Here is a 17,314-nt window from a genome sequence, read left to right on the forward strand (position 1 = left end):
GCCTGTCCGATCGTGCTCCCGAGCTTAAGACTACCCTCCGGGGTCGAGCCCCTTACAGTTGCATCCGCTGAACAGTTGCACGCACTGACCACCTACAGTAGTTCGTTTGATAAAGTCTAGCTGCACCGTATACAGTTAGCTGTCAGTAAGCACCCGTCCACTAGTATAGCCGAGCTCGTATCTTGTGAGCCATATTGAGCCCCTGCGTTGTCCTCACAAGGTTGTTTACAAGTCTGTTACAACAGTAGAAGAAATGTCTCGCAAAACTCTCCGCACAAGCATACCGTAGTGTAAATCACTGCCTACTTAGCATATGTAAATTACAGGACGTAGTATCATATTGTTATCTTCTATCATGCATTATACCAGATCATCGAATTCACTACGTGGGCACGTTGAAATCTGTAACAAAACAAAACAAAAAACAAACGTCGAGGTAGTGTTACGTGTTATCAAGTAGTGAAATATCGCATAGGCAAAAGGACCTTTACTGAGTACGAGCTTACCGGTACTCGGTGCCTGGACTGCGAGACTAAGATGCTGCAGTAGACAATGTTGACTCCGCGCCAAGTACTATGCACACAACCAGGCTGACTGTAGAAGGTATCTGGTAAAATCCAGATGTTCCTGAAATAACCCAGAGGCTCTAAACGAAGTATCTAATTATGGCTGCATCAGAAGATCACAGCTCCATAAATTGCTCTTGGGGCGATGATAACTGGCAGTGGCTCGAGCTGCTGGCACGGTCGCGCTCTCACCACCAGTCTGTCTACAAACACACGAAAACGAGTGGTAACAGGGCCGATCTCCACATTTCACACCGCTGTACCGTTCCCACCAGTCAGCCCTATGCCACTTTCTTGTTTGGCGAAAAAGTTCATGCACCGTAAACCGCATGGCATTTTGGGTTGCTGATAGGAGAGAGGTAGCAAGAAGGTTTGAGGCTAATAGGAAGCGCTTGGCTCGCTTGAGCATAGCTTTGTTCTAGATGCGGACTCTACGCAGCGTTGCTGAGAGCTAAGTTTGTGGCTCGTGGTTAGTTAGAACTCTATTGCCTTAGCGCTTATGCGAGTGCAGAATGCGATACGGCTTACAATGTTCAGAGTACCGCCGTGGGTTAGCTTCTCGGCTTCTACGACTCCGGCTCCGTTGACCGCTGATCGTACTCGGCATGTCCGAAGAACAATCACGATACCGACTACGAGTCACGGTAGTCTTACATGTTTGGTGGCTTGTAAAGACCTGTATGTGGCTGCTGCTGTGGCTATTTACAAAACTACAGTCAGCGTATGGCAATACCTCGGAGTCCCCCAGATCGAACATACACGATCGAACACTTTGTATGATGACCGCATCTTGGAACCAGAAATGCTCAGCCCACACCTGGGTAGAGGCCGTCAATATGCCGAGCTGTTACAGTTATCAAGGCCTAGATTGTGGGGCCCCGACACTAGCCACGGGCTGCTTTCAGCCACTGTGTTTTTAGTTGAGCGCTGCTACGTGTATGTAAGCCGCCATAGTCACCTACGGAAATTTTCTATTCCTCCAATCGCAGCAGAATAGTATGTAGATGGCTGAAAAGGTGTCAAGACATCACACATGATGCAGGGGCTGCATGAGCTATAGGATGATGGGCTTGAACAACTGTAGATTACTATTTCACGCCTTTCTGTAAAGAGGCAAGCTAGGCAGTTCACTACCACTATAAGCCGTGGGCTTCGTTGTCCGCGTGCCTAAATCAACCCCTACTCAAGCAGATACAAGACTACTCCATGTGGTCCAGTCCCTCAAAAATCTCCTTCACCCACCCAAAACTTCTCCTTACTTAGATAAGACCCCTTCAATACCTCATCCAATAGCGTACATTACTCAATGCTCCATACATTCCATTCACCTCATGCCCTTTTCTTTCATTATGACCACAAGCGACAAAGTAACTACCAGCAATACCGCTCACTAAGATCTTGTATACAGTTCACCCCTCTTTAGGACTTTATTCTCTCTCTTTCTCCTGCTCTTGAGAAGGGAAAACAAGAGCAAGGAAGAAGAAAAGATAACAATAAGATCTCAATCAACTGCCTAGATTCCTTATTTCATTCCTCAGGGTATAGTACTACACATACGTACACATACGTACACACACATCTCTCTTTCTCTCTTTGCAACTTCCTTCTCCCGCAACCCCCCCCGATAGCTCAAAGAACTACAAACTACCAGTATAATTCCCAAAAACAAAAACGCCATGTAAATGCAAAATCTGAACTTGAACCAGTACATTAAGTACCAACCATTTCTGCCTCACGCCTTATTCTTTTATTTTTGCACTCTCTTCTTCCTCCCTCCTACTCTTCTTTTAAACCAGAAACTAACATGTATGGATCAAGATAATACATTAGCGTCCCTAACAAGATGTAGATGAAAATCAAGAGGGACAAAGGCAAGGAAGGGAGCAAAGCAAAGCGAAGCAAGACATAGAAGAGAGAGAAACCAAAAGAGAGAGAGAGAGAGAGAGAGAGAGAGAAGAGATTTCTTCGAATACGGCGACCCATTAACTGCATGCTGTTTGCTTGCTGATGCTTGCTGCTGCTGCTGCTGCTGCTGAAGAGGAACAAGTTCTCCATTATGACCCCTCTTTTGTGCGCCTTGCTGTGAAAACCCAAAAAAAAACAGAACACAAACAAATCCCCGTTTTTTTCGATGATGATGATGATGACGCCCAAAGTGATGATAATGAATGACGACGACGATGACAATGACGATGAAGATAATGGTGATGGTAATGAGTCTACCGTCTCCTCTTTGCATCGCCGTGAGCTTGGTCCTGAGGATCACGGACTCTCTTACGGCCGTCGTCTCCTCCTCCCGTTCCGCTAGTACTTCCCGTTCCTCCTCGGCTCCTCCTATCGCGGTCGTCCCTTGCTGAAGCTCGGCCGTCATCGCGGGAGCCGCGCTCGCGCCTACTACTCTCCCGGGCTTCTCGTCCAGACCTCGACTCGCCGCCTTCTCGTTCGCTGCGCTCTCGCCGGCTACTTTCTCGGTCTCCACTGCGCTTTTCTCGTCCTCCACGCTCACGCTCCGAACCGCGCTCGCCTTCTACGCGCTCAGAAGGTCCATTACGGCTGCTTCGCTCCTCAGTGCGACGGTCGGGTCGATCTGCTGACCGCTCTCCTCCCGACCGATCGCTACGCCTGCTGTCCTTGTGACTGCGGGATTCTGAGCGGACTTCTTCCGGTGGGATACCTTCACCCCTGCTTTGGCTTTCATCACTTCGACCACCTCTAGGATGTTGGCCTTCAACACGGCTGGGTGTCGAGCCATGATGCGGCGGTGGCATAGGGCTCATCGTGTCACCGGATGTCTCCATGGGCCCATTGGCACGATTGGCGCCGCGACCACGCACAGGTGGGTTAGCAGGCGGGATGTTCCGATCGCCTGATCGTTCAGCAGGCGTGTTCCCCGTCAAGACATTGTTGATAGCTCTTAACGGGTTACCTGCGTTCCTTGCCCCACGATCTCCTGCTGCAGGACCCGTCGGAGGACCCCAGCCATTTGGAGACGACGGTACTGTACCTTGGGGTGCTCTGTTAGAGCCCCGCGGACCACTTGGAGCGTTTGGCATGTTGGTTTGGAGGGGTGGGCCGTTTGATGGTCTGCCTTCAATGTTTACAAGCCTGCTGGGGTGTACCCCTGCGGGCAGTGACGCTGCCGGTCCAGTAGGTGTAGCAGTAGGTGTAGAAGGTTGCGGCTGAGAAGATGGTCGATCACTGCGAGGACCTGATGGTGGTCCTGGATCGGAGGGTTGGTTCAATCTCCCATAGTTGGGATCTTGGATCTGGTGCCCAGAGGACCGCGGGCCAGAAGTAGGTTGGAACATGTCCCGGGATGCGCGAGATGATGCACTAGGATCATTACGTCCACCGCGCGGCCCTGTGGGTGCACCTGATGAGAGTTCGTCTCGTCGGTCTCGATTGCCCGGGGGCAGGCCTAGAGAACGGTCATCTCGATGTTCACGTGGCACATCGTTTCGTCCATGGTAATTAGGCAAGCGTTCTTCCATGCGACGATCCTCTCCACGCCTATCGTCACCATGGCGAGGAGAGTTCAGACGCGCATCTCTGTCGCGACGACCATCGCGGTCCGATCTTGGCGGTTCATGTCTGCCATGCTCGACTTGATTGATTAGGGCAGCGCGTGCAGGGTTAACTGTAGGCTCTTCCTTGGTTGGAATTGGCGGCTGGGGTGGCCGTTGAGACCTGTCATTCTGCTCTGCACCATACGGGCCACTAATCGGTGGAGCGTCTCGGCGATATTCGTTGGCTAACGACGAAGACGAAGGCATCCGTCGAGATTCCATCGTGGGAGTTCCCGGGTGCATGCGAGGATCAGGACGCTCACGTTGATCTCTCGGGTCCCTGGCGTCGCGTGTATCCCAGGTGGGCGGCGGTCGTACTGGTGGCGCTCGCGTATCTCGCGGTGGTGCTCGCAAGGTCCGATCGTCATAGTCGCGCTCTCTACCAGACCACTCTCTGTGCTCAGCCACAGGGAGTATTCTTTCAGGAGTTCTGCCATCGGGCATTCGCCCCCGTCGACCAGGAGATGTCTCACGGTGGCGTGGAATGTCTCCAGGGCGGTCTAATCGACCATAGTCGTTTGGTGGAGGGCCTCTGCTATCATAGCGACCATGTACGGCTTCAGGCGGCCGTTCCATGACAGGCCGTTCCGATTGTCGCGTTCTTGATGGCTGTGAGTCCGGCCGGGATGGCAAAGCATGTGATGGTCTCCCAGCTGCAGCGGGCTGTGTCGGTGCGTTTCTGCCGTCTGGTCTCTGCGGCACAGAAGATGGGTGCATGGGTGGGCCCGGTTTGGGCGCAGGCCTGCCCATCACTAGCTCCTGTTGAGAGGGAGTGGATGGCCTAGCCTCTGAGTGTCTCGGCGTGAGACTCGCCGGCTCTCTTTCTCTTGACGCAGGCGTTCCGGGAGTCGAAACATTGCGCTTTGCCGTGTTATCATCTGTTTCTCGCAAAGGAGTTTGCTGGGATCCGTTGCTGCAGGATGGCAATCAGTCTTACTGTCGAAGGGAGCGGTGGCAATCGTTCACTTACGTTTCGAGATTTGGCTTGAAAGTAGGCGCATTTGCGTTGAGCTTTGCATCCTTTGACTGCGGAGCCTTTCCATTCTCCGAAGCAGTCTTGTCACCCACATTGGGCGTACTTCCGGGTGCAGGTGTCGGCGCCGGTACCTATGCTGTGTCAATTCACCATTACATAATCTGCAACATAGCTGGACTTACGTTGCGGAATACATGGTCCTCCTGCCAGAACCTCTCGCCTTTGGTGATGGGACCCAAAACGGATTCCAACGATTTCTTGAGATCTCCCCTCTCCTCATCCTTGCTCAAATGCTCGATTGTCTGCTTCAACTCTGTGCCCAAACTTTGAATCTTGGGGTAGTTGGTGCCTAGTGCATGCAAAACGTTGATAGCACTGCGCATTTGCATGTACCGGCCGGTTTCAAGACATGTCTTCAACGCAGTAGTAAGTGATTTGTGCCACTTAAACAACACCATGCAAAACTGGTCGTAGGTAAAAAAGGACGTGGCGTTTCTTTCCGCGTCATAGCTCCTCCCGAAGCCTGGGAGGTTCTTTTCTGGCCCAAGTGCGTTTTTGGCGTATGCATCGTCCTTGTTGTCGTGCCAGATTTGCAGTTCGCGCAGTAAATCGCCAATGAATCGACCAAAGGACAACGACTCGGCTTCAGTATACATACTAATGATAGTCGTGAGCCTGTTGGCATTGAAGAGAACATCTAGTAGTCGGCTCATGCGGAATCCAGGCACGCCCGAACTATGCATGAACATGAGCATAGAAGAGCAATACTGCGCGTCTTCTAATGACATGCGACTGCGAGGAATGAAACAGTCCTGGAGCAGGGCGTTGTGCAGCTCATCGCACTGTGGGCCCATCATGGCAATGCTGGCAAACCATCCCTTAAGCTCGGCCCGAAGGCTATCTTGCATCGCAGCGTTGGCTTTTGTTACAGTTTGCCGTTCTTCCTTGAGCCTTGGTATTTCATGCTTTGCCCGTCGCGCCTCGTCAGTCTCAGCCTTGGGGACGTTGGATCTATAGCCACGGCGTTCTGGAACTGGAGCTGGCAACTGCCGCTCAAAGTATTCAATTGTCTCCTTGTACTGTTGATCGATGCCACCGACATCGACATCTGGCAAAGAGAGTTGCCAGAAAGTGACATAGTACGACAAGCATGGATGGCTGCCAAACGTGGCGGGCAGTTTCTCCTTGAGCTGGTTCGCTAGCTGCTCAATTTCTGTGTTTGGTACTTCCGGGAGCGAAGCATCTGCAGATGGATCAGATTCCGCCATTTCGACATCTTCATTTACCTTTGATGCCTCGGTGACCGCCGCATCTACTTTGGCTCCGCCCACGACCGGCGATTCCTCTACGCCGCTCATAGAAGTGTCTCCATTTGATTGAGTGTTGGCAATGAGCTTTGCACGCTGGTCCGCTCGGAATGCATTAGCCTTAGCCGCTACACTTGCACGAGCAATGGTAAAGGCGACGTCTGGCTCGACGTTGAAGTCAGAAATCATTTCAATCAGAGGAGGGAAGATGGCATCGAAGTCGTCCACGGAAAGATATGCTCTGAGGAGCTCAAGATACTGGAGGAGGTTGGAGCGGAGCTTGTCGACGTTGAAGAGAACCGGTTTATCGGGTACATTTTGCTGGTCATCGCGGTGCACGTAAGCCTCGACGTGCTGCGCAAGTGCAATCAGAATCTGCGGTCCTAGACCCGTCTCTTTCAGACATCTGACTAGACGTCTTGCAGAATGGCCAGCCAGATGGCGGTAATCTGCCAAGCGATGTTGGAGAGTAAAGGTACGAAGCACTGGTCCGGCACACAGCGCCAGTGTCATCGATTCGGAGACCGATCCGCTCAGACTGATACCGCCCATAGACTTGACCATTTGCTCCAGTACGTCCAACATGTAGAGCTCGCCCTCTGCAGTCAAGAGCTGACGTGCTGTGAGTTGCAGTACTGGAACCGGATCCATCAAATGGTACTTTGCGTAGGCTTTGCCAACAAAGGTGGCAATGTTCTTGAGCCATGGTGCAGACAGCATACCATCATCCTGATGCGAGCCTTTATCGGGGCTAAGCAGGTACGTAGCCAGAGTCCAAGTTAAGACATCGTATCCAAGTAAGGTGAGATATCGACTACACTCTACGAGAGCGGTAATCATGTTGGGGTAGTTGACCAGCTGCTTGACCGTCGTCTTGAAGACCCATCCAGGGCTAGCATACGAGATCTTGGCAATCTTGCGGCCGTACTCCTTCGTGTTGGTGGCGGAGATACGGCTCATAGTTTTCTTGGTCTCGTCTCGAACCTGTTCAAAAGCCTTCTTGCTTGCCGGTTTAAGCATTCCGTTGAACCATTGCTGATAGATAATATATCGAGTGGCGGTATCAAAGTGTTTGAACAAGTCCCACACCTCATTGATTATTCCTGGATTCCTGCCTGTGAAGGATACTGCGGGTGCGATGAAGGTTGCTGAGAAGTTGATCCATCGTTTTCGATTCGTTTCCGAGGGGTCGTCTGCTAAATCCCGCTTGCCAATACGTATAATCTTCGTTAGTAGCACGGTGTCCCTGCCACACTCGGCTCCAACCAAGCCGAGAAGGCTGGTGCAAAGCTTGATCACGTCGTCCACTTCTTGGCATACAGGAACGTTGTCAACCCAGTCCTCCCAATAAAACTTGTAATCAACACCCCCATCGGAATCCTTCTGGTCAGGCTTGGCCCATCGGAGAGTTCGTCGAGGGACAAAGTCGCTGGGCCTCTGAGGGCCACGGACACCAGCACCTTTCGTAGAAATGATAGACTCTTCGAATGGCGTAGGCTTTGATGCTTCATACATTTTGTTCAAAGAATGGTGCGCCAAACGGAAAATCAGACCCTGTAGCTCAGGGTACACTTCAAGAAACCAGGGATGACGTCCAAGAATGAACAAGGCTTCCGGTAATGCCCCAATGCAAAGCAAGCTCTTTAGAAGCGTGAACTTCTGGTCCGTTGGCTCGGGTAGATCCTTCTTCTCTGCAGGTTCTTCGGGGTTGGCGATGGGTGTATTTCTTCCAGTATCCGGCTTTGACTTGCTTTCGGCATCTCGGAGACGGGAAACGACTGGTTGTCCAGGTGTATCGTCGGGCAGTGCGCCAGCCATAGTTAGCGCATTAGCAACTGCGCCACGTTCTTTATCCTCCTTTTCCTTTTTAGCCTTGAGAAGCCTGTCTTTGTGCGCAGCCATGTCCTCCTCCAATGGATACAGATGTGGATATAGATCAAGAATGGAAATGAACCCAATCTTGACCAAGAGTGCGATCAAGTACATGAGGTTCTCGGGCAGTACGTCGGAGGCATCGCGGACATCGGAGGCGTAAAAGCGGAGCTTGAAGCCGAGAAGTTGTGCTGCAATGTCGTTTCCTGAAGGTGGAAGAGTCTTGGTCTGTTCCATCCATTCGTCCGCCCATTTGCGAGCTGCTTGTTGCTTCGAGAGCGGCGCACCTTCAGGGGGCAGTGTCTGGTCCGGCTGCCGATTATTCGCAATGATTCGACGTCCACCAAGCTCGAAGAATGCTTGGACACCGGCTCGGTCACCCAGCTCGCCCACACGTTGCCAGAACTTTCGGTCTCGGGATTCGCGTAGTCGAAGCTGTTCTTCCTTCTCTTCGTCGGAGTAATACCACAGCTTAGAGCCTGGCTGTGCCCACCGTGGAAGCGTAGGGACTTCAGCTTCCTCCCATTCAATGCTGTCAAAGCCACGCAACTCGGGCCACCATGCGCTCGTCCGTAGTAATTTGACAAAGAATCTTCCGTGTTTGACTAGGAGATTGGCAAACACATCCAAAGTTACATCCAGGACTCTTCCAATATCCAAGTCGAACGCGCCAATCAAGGCATTGACGCGTTGGTATGTCTCGCTCACAACTTCCTGGTTCGGCGGTTCGCTGTTGACGGTGGTGAAGTATTCGGTCATAAGCTTCGAATAACCTTCGGTCTCTTCGCGGAGGAGATTGTAGTTGGATTGCCGATACAATGCATGCGTTGCTTTGCGAACAGCCATTTTGCCAAAACTATCGCGAACCAGGCCCAATGACTTTAGGAGATCGTTTTCGAGCTCGGAGCGCATACGTGACACGTCGATTTCGGTCGCAATAAGCATCTGCCGCACGTGCGCCTGCTTGCTCTCATCGTGCGTAAGGGAACTCAGAGTGTCGAGGAAAGTGGATACGGAGTCGACCTCGTCGTCGGTTGGAGCAGACACAATGTCCCGTACAACCGACCCCAACTCGCCAACGTCCACGACGTTGTCCATGGATGCCTCGATGATCTCGTGGAATATGACAGAAAGCGTGAGCACGTCGCCATTGCGCTGAGCAGACAGAGCCGCTTGCACCACGGCGTCGCGTGCCTCGCCATTCCAACGAGCGACCCGGTCTGGCGTTAGGTACTCGTTACTCTCTGAGACTTGGCGCGGCGTGGAAGGCATCGAAGGTTGCGCAGGCGGCGGCGGTGGCGGTGCAGGGGCGGATGGTGTCGCTTGAGGCGGCCTTGTTGGTGTGAAGGTGTTCGTCGAAGGTGACATGGCAGGCGGCGACGCATGTGAGACATTGGGGCTTTGCGGCACACTGGAACCACCGCGTCCATTGTTTCTGCTCGGCCGTCTGCCTCCTCCGCTTACGCCTAGGCCTCCTCCGCCACCACCGCCGCCGCCTCCACCGCGCGGGCTGTTGGTCTGTTGCTGGTTATGCGCAAGTCCAAGGTTCTGCGGGCGATGCGGCGACGGTCGTCCCGTGCGGTCGTCATCCTGTGAATAAGGGCGATCAGGTCGCTTTCGCTTAGGTGGGGGAGCCATGATGGTACCCTCTCAGGATAGAGAGACCGGCGCGAACTGAGGGTTGATAAAATATGAGGGGAGCATGCGGTGGCTGCTGATGGATTAGCTCGAGAGTGAGTGATTAGCGCCCGCGCGCGCCTTGCATCCAATCAGTCGAGTAGAGACTGGGCAAAAGCGCGATTCAAAGCTGGGTGGCAGGGCCAGAAGAAGGGAGAGGGTCGCGTTGCGGCGGGCGCGGGTGGATGATGATAGCGTGTCGGACTTGGTGAGGCTCAGGACATCGCGAGTTACGCTAGCGTCACTGGCTCACACCCTGGCGCTAGCGACCGGCCGTGCGTTCACCACTGCCTATTTCACTCTTATTGTTTGCATTGCGACAATTGGCCAACACTACCACTCGCATCATCACATACGCACATGCACGACATGGTCAAGGCTATGGGCTGACGAACAACGATATATTGTGCTGTACTTTCCAAGCTTCCCCCATCTATCCAGGTCTCAAATAATAGTTAAAGAGCGACCAGACCGTCACCTGCGAATCCAAAAACATGCACGCGTCTATGCCGCCGTAGCGACAGCATGTGCCGTAGCCTTGCGCTCGTTCTCAAGCACGGCCTCTAGCACACCAGTCACGCCGTGCCCAGCCTTCATCTCCTTGATGACGTCGGTCAGGCCAAGCTGCTCCTCGGTCCAGAGAGGAGTTTCCTCGGCTTTGCCAGCTTCGCCGACTCCAATGAAGCCGCCCTCGGCTGCCCATTCACTGGTGCGCTTGATGCCAAGCTGTGTCCAGACGGCGTCAACAGCCTCGACCAAGTGGTCGCGGTACTCGCGCACATGGCCAGGCGTAGGCGTGATACGAAGACGCTCCTGGCCCACAGGAACCGTGGGATAGTTGATGGCCTGGACGTAGATCCCCCAGTCCTCGAGAAGCATGTCCGACGCCTTTCTGGCAATTTCAGCGTTGCCAACGAGCACCGGTACGATGTGGCTGGGGTTGGGGATGACGGGGATGTTCTTCTCGTTCAAAGCGTCCTTGACGGCACGAGTGTGCAGCTGCTGCAGGCGCCTGTCACCCATGTAGTTGGCTTGGTACTCAATTGCAGTCTTTGCGCCGGCCATGGTTGCTGGGGGCAGCGATGTAGTGAAGATGAAGCCTGGCGCAAGCGACCTAATCGTGTCAACCAGCTTGGCAGAGCCGGCAATGTAGCCGCCAACACAGCCATATGCCTTTCCAAGCGTTCCGGTGATGATATCCACACGATCCTGAACTGTGCCCTTGGGCTGGCCTGCTTTGTGTGCCTCGAAATCGAGGTGCTCCGCCACGCCAGCGCCGTGTGGTCCGTACATGCCTACAGCATGGACTTCGTCCAAAAAGGTAATTGCGCCGTACTTTTCAGCAAGGTCGCAAATTTCTTCAATGGGACCAATAGACCCACACATGCTGTACACACTCTCAAACGCAATGATCTTGGGGTACTCTGCTGGAATTGACTGCAGCTTGGCTTCAAGGTCTGCGACATCGTTGTGCTTAAACACCATCTTCTTTGCGCCAGAGTGGCGGATGCCCTGGATCATCGAAGCGTGGTTCAGGCTGTCCGAGAGAATGACACAGTTGGGCAATTTACTGCCCAGAGTCGCCAGTGTCGCATCGTTGGCTACATAACACGACGAAAAGACGAGCGCAGCCTCCTTGGAGTGGAGATCTGCAATCGTCTTCTCGAGCGCCACAGCGTGCTGGTTGTGGCCAGAGATGTTCCTAGTACCTCCAGCGCCTGCTCCGTAAGTGTCGAGGGTTTCGTGCATAGACTTGAGCACCTGAGGGTTGCGACCCATACCGAGGTAGTCGTTGGAGCACCACACCGTCACCTTGTCCTCGGCCGACTCCTTGTGCGCGCGGGGGAATTCCTTGGCCAGACGGTTGATGTTGTTGAAGTATCGGTACGATTTGTCCTTGTGCTTTTTGTCGAGTTCATTGTGGTAAAAGCCCTCGTAGTCGAACGTGGAGGCTTTGGGCGCAGAGGGAACAGCGAGGTTGGACGGCTTGCTAGCGACGGGCTTGAGGGGCGCGTGGGGAAACGGAACAGGAGCTGTCCAGAGTTAGTGATTGACATTTACACAATTGATTACGCATCATGTCCATACCCTGCTTGCCGCGCAAGTTTTCGATATCGATAGCCTGGGCTTCCTTGGACGCGGTCGTGTGCAATCTTGCGCGGTTCACACGAGAGTGGTACGCACGTACACCGCCAAAAGCGCCAGCCAGCGCATTGTTGCCATTGCGAGCAGTCTGCACGGCAAGCGCTTTGCCCATGATGGGGCAGCGACGAGCGAGGACTTGGAGGTTCGACATGCTTCCGGCGCTCGGGGAAACTTCGGGGCGGACAGCGACAGCCGTGGTCGTGGAAAGGGAGCGGAGGGTGGCGGGAGACGTCTTATGAAGGAACGGGCACATGGACTTGGATTGGCGCAAAAGAGCCTCCATGGTTGTCAATTACGGGGATCGGATATCTGCAAGAGTGTGCGACGGCGGCGCGTGCGTTGGTATGGTTGGGTTGGGTCGGAGGAAAAGAAAAGAGAGAGAGAGGGAGTTGTTCTGAAAATGTGTCAACCACGAAGGAAGGAGTTACATGCGTTAATAGCGTGGTGCCAAGTGCGCCGGCCACCCGCTTCAAATAGACTGGTCATGATTGGCCCATTGCGATGGAATGCCGGCGCCAGGTTAATAAGCGTTACTATCAACGTAATAACGACGACGGCCCTGGCGCCCTGGAGGAACATTGGTTTGAGCGTGACCGGAACCAAAACGTGTCTTGACAGAATCCCTGCATATAATTCTCAGATGCTTCGGTGAGCAGTTCCGTGCCGACAAGGTTCGATTGTGCGTCAATATGTGCCGGCAGGAAAAGCTTATGGTATTGTATTACTGTACCTCGGTGAACGTAGACCCCATGACGCGCCGATCACGTGACTGACGCACCCCGCCTTGGTACCGGCCCACGGCCACCAGCTTCCGCTCTAGGTAATGATAGCCTAGATTAGGTGTAAGAAGCAGCCTGTTTCTTGGGGATCCGCAATCCTACCTCATATTGTGCAGTGTTCCTCAGCTCTGCACCTACGAGTGCTCGTACGTATGTACATCGGCTTGCTGGCATTTGCAATTTCTTATCAGCGCACATTGAGTCGGAGAGCAGCCGGAGGGCAGCCGGAGGGCAGCCGGAATTGCCGAGATACGCCGTACGCTGTACGCTGGTCCTTGTTCCTAATGTCGGCATTGTTGTGGCTCCCGCTAGTTTCCAGGCGTGCCTTGAGCAGAGGCCTAGACGTTCAAAGATGACATATCGCACTAGGTGAAGGAAAGGCTACACCTAATTTACGACATATCAATCAATCAGCTGAGCGTTGTTCACTCATCGTCCGATATCTCAATAATCTCTGCCTGTGATGGCTGCTCAGGATGCTGTAGAGCCTGCTCGCTGAATGTCGTCCTCATAATGGTATGAAGATAGTCGTAGAAGGTTGCTATCTCGGCCGATCCGTCGTCTATACAGCGCTTCAGCTCTTCAAGCTCTGCCGCAGAAGCATTTGGTTCTTTGTAATAATCTCTACAAAGCCACCATGACAGAAATAAATTAGCAAAGGTAATAACTTTTGGCATGTCTCGATGGAGAACACCTTGGAGTTTTGATTCTCCTCTTTGTAGCATGTTGACGCACGCAGCGATCTCCCTTGACAGTCTATGTTTTCCAACGTGAATACAACGAGTGCGGATAGATTCGCGATCGCTAGATGCCATTTCAGAAATGGTCTTCGAGACGATGCGCTTACGGTCCAGGTTTTCGATGAGCTCCTGCCATTTCCAGCGGCGTACTGACAGAACTGAGGCGTTTTCAGGCTCATCCCCGCTGGTTGGAAGATTGCGCACGGGCTCAATGCTGTAAGGAATGCCTGGAATTTGTGTACGAGGTTGTTTCTGTGAAAACAATGGATTTTCCGCTTGCAATGCTGGTGGGTCTGGTGGTGACTCTAAATCGATAAACTCCATAGGTATAGCGTGAGCGGTGACATTACTAGGATGGCTTTCGCTTTCAGCCTCGCTACTTTCAACAGGCTCAAGTTTGTAGATGTCGCGCAACCATCCAGCTAGCTCCATCAACTCGATAGTGGTCTCAAGATTACGGCATTGTTTCCGTACTTTATCCTACATGGTTGCTATTAGATTAAATTCAATGGTAAAGTATACGCTGTATTACTTACTGCGTTGCTTCCCGGAGACTGGACAATCTCGTCGCACAGCTTGTCAAGCCGGTTGCTATAGTAGGCATAGTCTGTTTCGTGCTGCTGTATGAGATGTTGTCTTTTGCCTGAAGCCTCTGCCTCGTCCCACATAGCATCAACGTCATATACGACCTCTTCGCCTCGCGGGACGCCCGCGTTTGGTCTCCACGACTCGCTATAGAAAGCGATGCGCTCGTTGATAATCTCGACAATCTCATCAACAGTGAGAGTTGTCCGGCTAGGCGGCTCTTCCTCCGAGTCTTCAGAAAGCTCTGGGTCGTCTTCTGCAGCATGCTCTTCTTCTGGGTCATCTTGCCAGGCAAAGTCGATTATGTTGTCCTCGACGTCTGGATCGTGCCATCGCAGAAGATGGCTAAATTCGTCGACGTCGACGTCGGCGTCGGCGTCGGCTCCTGCCTGGGCTCGCTGCAACGGCTCCATGGAGACAAGTTCAACCTTTTTCCGTCTCCGACCGGCCCCGTGGAGGTTGGGTGTGTCGTGAGGACTGGATCTGTCGTGAAGGCATGCATCAACGTCTAGAGCTGGTGACGCTTTTGTGATGTTGTTATCGGGCGGTTGCACGCTTGTGGTGAGATTATGCTGGTTGTGTATAGAAGGCCTTTCGCGAAGCATTCCTATGACGGACCATAGAGCGAGTCGCTGGATGAGGTGAGGGATTTTGAATTCATTTCTTAGTATTAGCGCACGGCTATCGATGGTAGTAAGGAACTCTTTTCCTGTCATGTTTCGGGCTCTGATCTCCTTCTCGAGTGCTGGACCAGGTGGAATATTAGTGTACTCGCCTGCAGTGTTGAATAGCGTATGCGAGTGGCAGACTTGGGCGACGAGCTCGTCTACGCTCCACCGCCAAGGATCAGTGTCGGCCATGTTGTGAGGGTGTGTGAGTTGTAGCAATAAGTGGAGAAGGTTGTGGTGGAGCCTTGGCTAGGGAAATGTGGCGGATAACGCTCAGTGCGCGCGTGTAACCCGCTACTTACTTAGGCGCGCGCCATCACATGACTGCGCGAGGAGGGGCAAGTGTACCGACGGCGAGCACGGGCGATGCGGGCAGAAAGAGCGTGAACTGCTCACGAAAATGCGCCGGGACTTGCGATTCTACCAAAACGAGGGAAAGCGTCTCTCACCTGGGCCGTGATGTAGTAAGCAAGTGGGCTCGGGGGGCGCCGCAGCGGGGCAGATGAGGCCATCGCCTTAGCGCCGACAGCTTTGTAAGTCACTCAAGATGTCTTTCTTCAGCAAACCCCTTCACACTCTCGACAAGAAACCATGGCTTCGATATCACAATCCGAGTACCCACCAAAGCTGTCGGCGGAAGAGGAGCACTATCTGCTGTCCAACGTCAAGGACTGGTCCATAGCCCACGGCCTAGCGGTGCGTCCGGCGCCGTCGTTTGTGCAGCCTTTGCAGGATCCATCAGGCGTTCTCGCAAGCACAGCACCGGTCACCTTGTTCCCTAGTGTTTTCCCGCGGTCTTGTTTCGAGCAGGGGCTTGCCATACAAAAGGCCTACAACGAGTTATACTCGGCAATCGCAAGAGACGAGCCATGGCTTCAGAGCATAGTGGAGGAGCTCGTGGGTGTAGACGACTTTGTTGCCAAGCTATGGCACATACATTTGGAGGTCAAGAAGGAGGGCTATGTACAAGATGTCTCGCTGGGACTGTTCCGCTCAGACTACATGGTACACCAGGACTCGTCACAGGCTAGGCCGTCATCTGGACTCAAGCAGGTGGAATTCAACACAATCGCATCCTCGTTTGGCGGACTGTCGAGCCGGGTGTCGGCGCTGCACAAGCATCTGCTGGCCATTGACGCGTACCCGAAATCGACGTCTTCCATCATCAAAGAAGAGAAGCTGCAGCTGAGCAAGTCTGCTTCGTCACTGGCAAAGGGTCTTGCTGCAGCGCACAAGGCATATGGATCATCACGCACTGGCCGGCCACTCTGTGTTTTGTTTGTCGTGCAGGACCCGGAAAGAAATGTGTTTGACCAGAGACATGTCGAGTATGCGCTGCTGGAAGAAAACGGGGTTCGCTCATTCCGCTTACCGTTCGGCGAGACGTTGTCGCACACAAGACTGGATTCAGACCGGACCTTGATCTACACGCCGCCAAATGCACCCGCGATGTCGTACGAAGTGACGACGGTCTACTTCCGGGCGGGGTACTCGCCGGACGACTATGCAAAGGATGACGACTGGGTGGCACGCCTGCAGCTGGAAAAGAGCCGCGCGATCAAATGCCCTAGCATCTTGACGCACCTCGCCGGCTGCAAGAAGGTGCAGCAGGTGCTTGCAACACCGCATTCGCCGCATGTCAAGCGCTTCCTGGCCGATGAAAAGGTTGCAGCACGTGTGTTGGAGACTTTTGCTCCCATTTACCCGCTGGACGAGAGCGAGGCAGGCCAAGAAGCACGCAAGCTCGCGACCGACGTTTCGACAGCAACCAAATATGTGCTGAAGCCACAGCGCGAGGGAGGCGGAAACAACGTCTACCGGAAAGCTATCCCGGCATTCTTGTCCAAGCTTCCCGAGACACAGTGGCCAGCGTACATTTTGATGGAGATGATCGAGCCGCCAGCGCTAGCCAACGCCATTCTTCGGAACGGAGAGGTGCAGAGGGGTGGCGTCATCTGCGAGCTTGGGGTATACGGCGTATGCTTGTGGAGGGAGGGCCGTGGGGAGGGCCAGAAGGGAGAGATTGTTGAGAACTGGGAGGCTGGGTACCTTCTCCGCACAAAGGGCGATCAGAGCGAAGAGGGCGGCGTAGCTGCAGGGTTTGGAGCCGTGGACAGCTGCTGCTTGGTGGGCGAGTGAGGCTTGGCTAGTGCATGCCGCTACAGGCAGCAGCAGAGGCGGTTGAAGCACCCGGATAAACGGTAATCGGATGGCTGGAACCATGAATCAAGGCTAAGGTTACCAAGGAAAAGTGTATGTATTGCGGAGAATTGGTACAGACGTGTAGTGGTACCAAGCTTGGCGCCTCACGACGCGGGGGGGTGGCCAAGCGTGTGCTGGCGGCGACGTGTGTGCTTGCGTGTCGAGCGACATGCATTTTGTATATCCATGGCTTGCTATTATTACACGTACTCCAGGCGGACAATGTGATGG

General features: G+C 53.5%; 4 protein-coding genes across 4 annotated transcripts; 1 reads left to right on the forward strand and 3 right to left on the reverse strand.

Moving 5' to 3' along the window:
* Positions 1–2,638: 2,638 nt before the first annotated feature.
* SETTUDRAFT_127697 (uncharacterized protein) lies at positions 2,639–9,925 on the reverse strand (the record flags this gene model as incomplete). The annotated part of the gene is made up of 3 exons (XM_008024825.1): positions 2,639–5,045; positions 5,103–5,239; positions 5,291–9,925. The coding sequence occupies 3 exons, from the start codon at positions 9,923–9,925 to the stop codon at positions 2,786–2,788; spliced, it is 7,032 nt and encodes a 2,343-aa protein (XP_008023016.1). The 3' UTR covers positions 2,639–2,785.
* Positions 9,926–10,353: 428 nt separating this feature from the next.
* Positions 10,354–12,421, reverse strand: SETTUDRAFT_175928 (uncharacterized protein). Its single transcript, XM_008024826.1, has 2 exons — positions 12,053–12,421; positions 10,354–11,997 (listed from the first exon to the last, which is right to left on the reverse strand). Exons 1-2 carry the CDS (start codon positions 12,390–12,392, stop codon positions 10,469–10,471), a joined length of 1,869 nt encoding a protein of 622 aa, XP_008023017.1. The 5' UTR covers positions 12,393–12,421; the 3' UTR covers positions 10,354–10,468.
* An 892-nt stretch (positions 12,422–13,313) lies between these two features.
* SETTUDRAFT_147452 (uncharacterized protein) lies at positions 13,314–15,073 on the reverse strand (the record flags this gene model as incomplete). Its single annotated transcript, XM_008024827.1, has 2 exons — positions 13,314–14,108; positions 14,165–15,073. 2 exons carry the CDS (start codon positions 15,071–15,073, stop codon positions 13,314–13,316), a joined length of 1,704 nt encoding a protein of 567 aa, XP_008023018.1.
* A 399-nt stretch (positions 15,074–15,472) lies between these two features.
* On the forward strand, positions 15,473–17,020 carry SETTUDRAFT_37696 (uncharacterized protein; the record flags this gene model as incomplete). Its single annotated transcript, XM_008024715.1, has 1 exon — positions 15,473–17,020. The coding sequence occupies one exon, from the start codon at positions 15,473–15,475 to the stop codon at positions 17,018–17,020; it is 1,548 nt and encodes a 515-aa protein (XP_008022906.1).
* Between the last annotated feature and the right edge of the window lie 294 nt (positions 17,021–17,314).

This window comes from Exserohilum turcica, assembly GCF_000359705.1.
Source record: "Exserohilum turcica Et28A unplaced genomic scaffold SETTUscaffold_13, whole genome shotgun sequence".
Lineage (NCBI taxonomy): Eukaryota > Fungi > Ascomycota > Dothideomycetes > Pleosporales > Pleosporaceae > Exserohilum > Exserohilum turcicum.